Source organism: Acipenser ruthenus, chromosome 18 (genome assembly GCF_902713425.1).
Source record: "Acipenser ruthenus chromosome 18, fAciRut3.2 maternal haplotype, whole genome shotgun sequence".
NCBI classification, from domain to species: Eukaryota; Metazoa; Chordata; class Actinopteri; order Acipenseriformes; family Acipenseridae; genus Acipenser; species Acipenser ruthenus.
Window position 1 is genome coordinate 33,267,705 of NC_081206.1, and position 9,151 is coordinate 33,276,855.

General features: G+C 42.6%; 1 protein-coding gene across 2 annotated transcripts; it reads left to right on the top strand.

Annotated features, from left to right (window-relative positions):
- The first annotated feature begins 758 nt into the window (after positions 1 to 758).
- Positions 759 to 6,199, top strand: LOC117422205 (protein delta homolog 1-like). 2 transcript variants are annotated; one of them, XM_034905452.2, is made up of 6 exons: positions 759 to 1,015; positions 1,420 to 1,521; positions 1,936 to 1,999; positions 3,199 to 3,329; positions 3,690 to 3,831; positions 4,582 to 6,199. In XM_034905452.2, the coding sequence occupies exons 2-6, from the start codon at positions 1,449 to 1,451 to the stop codon at positions 5,321 to 5,323; spliced, it is 1,152 nt and encodes a 383-aa protein (XP_034761343.2). In that variant the 5' UTR covers positions 759 to 1,015; positions 1,420 to 1,448; the 3' UTR covers positions 5,324 to 6,199. The 2 variants fall into 2 exon arrangements, with proteins under 2 accessions (XP_034761343.2, XP_034761344.2); XM_034905453.2 differs by lacking the exon at positions 759 to 1,015 and having other exon boundaries at positions 1,449 to 1,521; positions 3,199 to 3,303.
- The last annotated feature ends 2,952 nt before the right edge of the window (positions 6,200 to 9,151 follow it).

Here is a 9,151-nt window from a genome sequence, read left to right on the forward strand (position 1 = left end):
GCATAATGCTGTAGGTATCTTCTGCGGGTCAAGGTGGAAATGAAGAAATGCGGTGAACAAGCTGTATTGGAAAGTGCCTAATAGATGTCGAAATGATTATTGGGTACAGCTTCATTTATCTGTGTAAAGCTGTGACACTTACTGTAAACTGTTCAAAGAAATAAACATATCAAATACATACACTGAATAGCTGTTGAAAGACTACCCGTGCTCTGAGCAAGGTAAAAACAAACAGAAGCACAGCACATGGTCGTAAATATATTTGACACGAGCCAACGTTCTATAAATGTCAGTAAGGTTTGTGTGTTATTTTACTCTCTGTGAGCGTGTAGACATTACAATAACACACAGGCTACAATCATGCATCTGCTAGTTTTTTTATGTAACTGAATAATACCAGAATACATAAAAATAAAATCGCTGCTTTGCTTTTATTATTGAAATATTGATCTAATAGCTATGCGTTTTAGCATCCTGCTGCTTGAAACTGTTTTTCTGTGTACGCTTTCACGCACTTTGAACATAATGTTCTGCATAGCAGATAATTTTTGTATGCTGTAGGTGACTCGACAGACAACCACATAAATAGTTTCAAAAGGATATCCTGTAAAATACGCTTCCGGAGTTACTTATTTTAATCTTTTTAAACGATCAAGTACAGCCTTTGAACCCAGGTGTAATTAAAACTGCAGTACAGTACTTCAAAGGCTGTTCTGTGACGCGCATGCGTTCAGGAGGTTGAGGCGCTGGACAGCTCCCCGCTGAACTCAGTGAGGTTTTAGACGCGCGGAAGAAACAGCTCGCCTGTTGAAGACAAATACTCCAGAGCTTAGAGCTCTAACAAAAACACCGAGCCCGCGGGGAAGAGACGGGGTTGCATTGGTTGCATCATTAAACTAATAAGCAAACATGTCAAACATCTGTTCCTGGGCAGAACATGAAACGAACCCTTTCATGGAGTGAAAATACTTTGAAACACTACATCGAAACAAGAAGCACTCCCAGGACCGCACAGGTACTGCCTTTTCTTAAATGAAATATAAATACAAAAAGCAAGACTTAAATAGCTAAGAAGCGACTAATTACGTCCTGAAGCGAATTCAGGTATAATGTATACGAGGACACAGTACTAACTAGACATCAGGAATACTGACGTGGAGTCTGCTGAATTTGAAATTATTAAAATATGTACGAAATCATTTTCTGCCATTAACTTGACTGCCCATCCAGTTTCTAAGCGTGTATTGTCATTGGAAGTCAATAACTTTAGAGCAGCGACTTGTCCTAACCCTGGAGATAATGGACAGGCTTGGCAGAAGCGCTTTCTTTACTATGCCTTACCTGTTTGATAGGTCCGCCAGATCACATAACTAAGACGGAATTGCAACCAGCTGTCGCTTAATTCCCATCTTGTTGCAGGATTATGCATTGCTAACTTGAGAATCGGGATGAGTTTCTGTGGCCCCTGCTCGTTGATCGCCGCCTGTCTTTTGTTCTGTCTCGCAGCCCGGTTCACCGATGGTAAGATTGCAATTCTAATCAGCACCGCTCCAAATACAATCGGAAGAGGTGCAGTAAAAGACAGCATAGTCTTCAGCTCTGTGAACCACTCGTGTGTGTGTGGCGCTACAGAATAGGTAGGGCAATATTGATTAGGTACTGTAGTGTACAATGATGAGATGCTGTTAATGCTACATAACTGCAGCTTTGGTCAATTGTCTGACTATAATAATTGTTTTATAACACGTCTTGTTATTGTAACTTTTGGGAAACATTGTTTTAATTTTATATATCAATAAACCTTTTATGAATGAAACATGTGAACTACACATTTGCTTACAAACCTATGCTTGTGTCCTACGTTGTATTATTATTATTATTATTATTATTATTATTATTATTATTATTATTATTATTATGGCATTACTATTTTAGGTGCTGAATGTAGTCCTGATTGCAACCCCATGAACGGATTCTGTGAGAAGGCTGGTGAATGCAGGTATTGTACACGCTTCTAGATTAACTGTGAGTCACAGTTATTCATCCGTGTAACAATTTAATTCCATATGTGCTTCCAACGGCACACAACAAATGTGCGAGTGAAATAGAAAAGCATACAAGTCCAGCCATTGCTTTGTATTTTACTATTGTGTGATAATTGTACTAAAGTCAGCATGACAAAAATTGTATGATAGGTAAAAAGAAAACTGCTTTATACCCATGGGAAATAATTCCACTGGTGTGCCTTTCTTTCCTGCGTCCCTTGTATTTGCCTTCAGTAATGAAGATTGAGATTCCTGCAGCATACAGTAGCCTGCAGGTGCAGAGTCCCAATGGACGGGCTCGACCTGCAGGCAATACATCTTACCAGAAAAGCTTGGGAAAGTGGCTGACAGAATGAAAGCAATTCAGACTATTAATATTTTTCAGTATGGACCCAGTGGGGGTGAAGGTGAAACAGCGTAATCAGAGTTTACATTGAAAACACACACACTGACACACACACACATACGCACACACACACACACACACACACACACACATCCCCCACACACACACACCCCACACACACGCACACACACACTCACACACACACACACACACACATCCCCCACACACACACACCCCACACACACGCACACACACACACACACATACACCCCCCCCCACACACACACACCCCACACACACACCCCACACACACAGGCACACACACATACCCCCCACACACACGCACACACACCCCACACACACACGCACACACACGCACTCACACGCACACACACACACACACACAGACACACACACACATACACATGTGCACACACACGCACACACACACACACACAGACATGCACACACACGCACACACACACACACACACGCACACACACACGCACACACACACGCACACACACACAGACACACACACACACACGCACACACACAGACACACACACACACGCACACACACAGACACACACACACACAGACACACACACACACAGACACAGACACACACACATGCACACACACACACACACACACTATGTTCACTTTGAAGAGACTTGGATGGCAGGGGACCCATACTGTACTGGGTTTGACTTGTATTCACAAACCCCACAGTACATGTTCCCACTTGCTGTGTATTTCACGGTGGCCGATGTTTGAGCCTCATTGCTGCTTTGTCATTTTCAGATGTAAACCTGGCTGGCAGGGCCCGCGGTGTGAGCAGTGTGCTCCTTTCCCTGGCTGTCTCCATGGCACCTGCAGTACACCGTGGCAGTGCATCTGTGACCCGGGGTGGGTGGGAAGTCACTGTAACATAGGTAACTGAGATCAAGCATTACACTTTGGAATTATAATGTAACCATTTGCTTTTTACATGTTTATACAAACTAACAAAAAAACAAAATGGAATATGAATAGAAATCATAGTGTGTTAAATTTAGTATATAATTCTGAACACAGAAACAGAAAGCTGACGTTCAATTGATATATTTTTTGGATATTTTTTATAGCAAATACCACAAATAATAAAGCTTTTTAAGCCTGCTAGAATACTACTACTACTACTACTACTAATAATCATAATCATAATAATAATAATAATAATAATAATCCTGATCATCATAATAATAATACAATCCCATTGCATTTAAAAAGTATGCCATGCTGATATTTTGCAGATATTCACCCTTGTACTACAAAGCCCTGTTCTAACAACTCTACATGTATAGAGACTGGCGATGGTGGCTACATCTGTATCTGTGCACAGGGATATACAGGGAGAAATTGCCATGTGAAGACTGGACCCTGCTACACCAATGGGTAAACGCTATGTGTTATAGAAATCGTTATTCATGTAACATCTTCATAACTCTGTACTTGTTGCTATCCATCATGATCAGCTACCGAACGGGAGCACCTGGGAGTCATGTCATAATGTCTATGTGTAGTTATGAAATGGCAAGAATACAGGGACTAACAAAAGTGTTCCAACCTGTCCAGATATGTCACCAGCTCATCCAATACATACTTGAGAAATACAGTCAGTTCTGCTGTACACTGATAATTGTGCTCTGTGATGCGGTTTGATTGGCCTAAAGGAACTCATGTAAAACTCCAAAACTACCAAATGCTAGCTCGTCAGAATTAACCCCCTTTCCATTATTCCATTCCCAGCTCTCCTTGCCAGAATGAACCCCTTTCCATTATTCCATTCCCAGCTCTCCTTGCCAGAATGAACCCCTTTCTCTTATTCCATTCCCAGCTCTCCTTGCCAGAATGAACCCCTTTCTCTTATTCCATTCCCAGCTCTCCTTGCCAGAATGAACCCCTTTCCATTATTCCATTCCCAGCTCTCCTTGCCAGAATGAACCCCTTTCTCTTATTCCATTCCCAGCTCTCCTTGCCAGAATGAACCCCTTTCTCTTATTCCATTCCCAGCTCTCCTTGCCAGAATGAACCCCTTTCTCTTATTCCATTCCCAGCTCTCCTTGCCAGAATGAACCCCTTTCTCTTATTCCATTCCCAGCTCTCCTTGCCAGAATGAACCCCTTTCTCTTATTCCATTCCCAGCTCTCCTTGCCAGAATGGTGGATCCTGCATTGATGCCCATGGATCTGCCCCACACTCTTCCTGCTTGTGCCCCTCTGGCTTTACTGGAGATTTCTGTGAGATAGATGTAGACGGCTGTGAGTCCGGACAGTGTAAGAATGGTGGCATGTGTGTGGACCATGGCTCTGACCACAGCTGTGTTTGTCCTGGGGGCTTTGTAGGCAAGAACTGCAATGAAAGTGTGATCCCCTGCCTGAGCCATCCGTGTGAGAACGGAGCGACATGCAATGGACACCCGGACGGAGGCTTTCACTGCGCCTGCAAGCCGGGATTCTTTGGAAAAACCTGCAGCTCTCATAAAATGAAGCCCCCCAGGCTCTCGGATGCTGCTCACGGTCACGCCCAGCACTCCAGCCTGCCCTCGCATGTCTTTCACAAGATGATGCACCACCCAGATCGGGAGGTGCTGAAGGTCACAGTGAAGGAAGCGCTGCACAGCCCCGGCTCCCTGCTCAGTAAGAGCCAGGTGGTGTGTTTCATCGTGCTCGGCTTGCTCACCTGCCTTGTGGTCCTGGGCACAACGGCCATCGTTTTCTTCTCTAAATGCGAGATGTGGATGGCCAACGCCAAATACAGCCAGCTGGTGAGAAAGCAGAGGAATCACTTCTTAAAGACCAACAACGGCGAAGAGAATTCCGTCAACATCATCATGCCTGAGAAAATCAAACTGAACAACTACGGCAAAAATTACACATCCATCTGAGCTAAGCTGCGTCGCTTCCAATTCCTTGAGGAAGTGTGCGTCATGACGTGTAAAATATCACCGTGGAGTACGATATTCGAGGCAGGAATAATTTTTGCTCTGCAGTTTCATTTAATAATAGCTTTCATTAGTTTAGTTCAGCCTCAGAATGGAACCATACTGTTTACACTTTTTATGTCAAAACAATGAAGATAAAATGCCATGATATCAAGCAAGGTTGGAATAATATTTTCTCAAACTGCAAATATGTTTTTAAAGAACATCTCGTTGTAATAATGTGTCCTTCATGACCAGGGAAGGAGGCGACAGAAGCAGCTTACTCTGATCTTATCATTCATGGAGACTGATGGTTTCATCTCCACAAGGGTCTTTCCACTCATGTGACCTGATCTGGATTCATCAGGGTCTTACATCAGTACCAAGGCAGGTGTATGAAGGCTCAGTCTAACGTGGATCCGGATTCTCTCAGTTTGCAGTGTTTGTGTATTTTGTCAGACAAATGTTGTGAATATTCATTCACAGTGTGGTGCTTTAGTATTTCTGTCTCTTCTTTTCATATACACTGTGCCAAATGAAAGTGTAATATCTGAACCAAACTCTAACTGACTTGCAAAGAGAAAGCAAGCATGCAGCAGCTTACTGCAGAACCTGTCACAGTACGAACGATGTATGTATCTGTATAGAGATATAGTGGATGGGTTATAAACCACTGAAATATGATTCATGTCTAAAGTATGTTAGAAGTATACAATGGAATCTAGTTATCAAACGTTTCAACTTTAAACAGTACATTATTGGGTTTTTGTTGATCAGTTTCTGTTTCATTGATGTGCAATTCCCCTGGTCTTTTTACAAAATAAAAAAGGTTGTACAGGAGATACAGTATAAAGCGTGTTTTATTACCTGTATCACTGGAGTGATTAAACTCTTGTCAGATTTGTGATGAAAATGTGTGTAACAAATAACAATACTAATTCCCAGTGTCCCTGGTGGATTTGTGCATGAAATAGGTACAGATAATATAGTGTTGTGTTCAAAAGCTAATCCATTTTTCATCTGCCATAGGAATGCTTTTTATTATTTTAAATTTTAGAAAATTTAAATCATACAAAATGGTCACAAGGGGGCATACAGGGACACAGGGACACAGGGATGGACAGACACACACACCCATACTGGGTCCCAGACAGCAGCTGACTGATCAGGGATGGATTAGCCACCAGCATTTAAATCAAAGACTGTTTTCAACAAACTAGAGAACTGGACAGTAATGCTGTTTCCAGAGAGGTAAGTACACTGAATCTGGGATTTCCAGTTTTAAAGCTCTGGGCTGCCATCTACTGGTAGTGAATTATATTGTTTTGTACAGAATGTACGGCAGGAACGTGCTGATGAGCTGGAGCTGAGCTGGGCAGACTAACGGGGGGGGGGCGGGGGGGGGGGGGGGGGGAAGCGGGCTCTCAAAAGAGACGGAAAACCACTAGCAGAAAACACGTAATCATTGGAATACAATGTAAGTAGGTTAAGTTTACTAAAACAAAAACTCTTACTAAATAGTAACAAAGAAGAAAATAAATGTTTACCACACTAATCAAAGAAGGAATTTCTGTGCTTGTTAGGCTGAATCTGTTTCGTTGCATTTTAACTGCACCCTGCACTAAACACTTAATCCTGACAGGGGCTTTTTCAAACCCATTGCCAACCATAAATGGGACAATCCAATACTAGCCTGAGTCAGTGGATTACTGTGTGCAAGTTACCACAGTCAGATGTAACCCCTAGCCTTAGTGAGAAAGACAGAGAAGCATATTAAAGCATTGCTCTTTGTTTGTGGAGTCTGAAAATAGAACCCTTTACAGCCTTCACTGAGACCCTTGTGTAATGTGTTCACGCAATGTCACGTAAGCGTTGATTACAGAGAGTACGTGGAACTGTAACAGCCTCTATTGTAAATCAAGTCTATTGTGCAGTGAGAAAGCACTGAATGGGTCCGCTGTGGAGTGACGCTGTAGCAGAGCTGCATAGCCGGACTCTGTCCACACAAGAAACCTGGCCCTTTCTAGCACTAATTCACTCAAATGGCAGAGACTAAAGCCATATCCAGGAGGGACTTGTAACCCAACTGGAAAACCAGCTGCGTTGCTTGGGACACACTGACTCTCGTTTCACTGGCTGCCAGACCCTGTTATTGAAGATACAGCGTGGATTTACAGCAGTGGGGTAAACTGTATTCCAAGGATTGGGACAGGGGCGAGCAATACGGAGGCGTGCAGAGGCTATACATGTTAATAAAGCGAGCAGTTAGGGGTTCAGAGTAAAAGCTGTTTGCTGTCACCTCGTGGTCATCATTGATATCATTTTCAAAAGCACTGAATGCAGAGCTGCAGCTCTGTAACCTGTGCACATGTTCAATGTGTGTTTATCTCTGTAACCTGTGCACATGTTCAATGTGTGTTTATCTCTGTAACCTGTGCACATGTTCAATGTGTGTTTATCTCTGTAACCTGTGCACATGTTCAATGTGTGTTTATCTCTGTAACCTGTGCACATGTTCAATGTGTGTTTATCTCTGTAACCTGTGCACATGTTCAATGTGTGTTTATCTCTGTAACCTGTGCACATGTTCAATGTGTGTTTATCTCTGTAACCTGTGCACATGTTCAATGTGTGTTTATCTCTGTAACCTGTGCACATGTTCAATGTGTGTTTATCTCTGTAACCTGTGCACATGTTCAATGTGTGTTTATCTCTGTAACCTGTGCACATGTTTATTTTCTGTGTCCTGCTTGGCACATAATGAAAGTCTGAGAAGAATAGCGAAGCTCTCACTGTTCTGGGTATTTGGTTCCCTTTTGTTCCAGTGGATGGCAGCACCTGTCCGTTCAACGACATGAGCAGTGCTGCTGCTCCATTCTTACAACAAGATGCATCTGCTTCATGCACCCACTGGATATACTGCAGAGAAATAAGCCCTGCAAAATGCCTCTTGTGGCTGCTTCTTACTTGTACACATTTTTCATTTCGCAAAATAGTGAGTCAAAATGAAGTAGTGTAAGTCATTGGGCAGTAAATCATGTTGACAAAATATGGCTGTTGAATCCCAGCCTGTGTGAAATGTAATTAGCACCCCTGTACCCCTTCACAACAGCATATTCCCTTTGCTTGAAGTAACCTGAATTCTTAAAGGGAGGCATTTCAAAAACATGGAATTAGAACCACCAATCGGAATGATAACAAATAGAGAATGAAATGGAAAGCTGCTCACTGTTTACAATGAGTGTGCAGTTGTCATCAGCTGTAGTTCTTTCTTTAATAACTATGAATTGGAGATGATTAAAAATGCATTTTCAGAGAGCACACACAATCATTGTATTGGGAGTTTGTTTAGTCTGCGACAGATCATACAACTATTTGATTTTCTTCAGTACTGTAAGGCAGCGTGGCTCAGTGAACAACCCAAGCAGGACCACAGCAGACCCTGTGAGTGGACACTGCATCTCTCCAACTCTGTGACCCAGAGACTGTTCCAGTTGCAGGAGTGTAGAATTGCACTTGTGTTAGAAGAATCCCTGACTGTGCTGCAGCTCACCCTGTACTCTTTCAGACCGCTTCAGTTCATGCTAGGACTTTAAAAACAACAAAACAAACACTTATAAAGAGTGAGGCCATCCAAAGTTGATACTGCAATATACAGTAGCTAATACTGTATCACCAGTACATGCCCCTTAGAACGGGATACTTAACTGAGAGGGCATTTTCAACATGACTTAATAAGGGGAAGAGAAAATCTGTCTATTCCAAAGATTCCCAAATATTTCTTATGAGAGA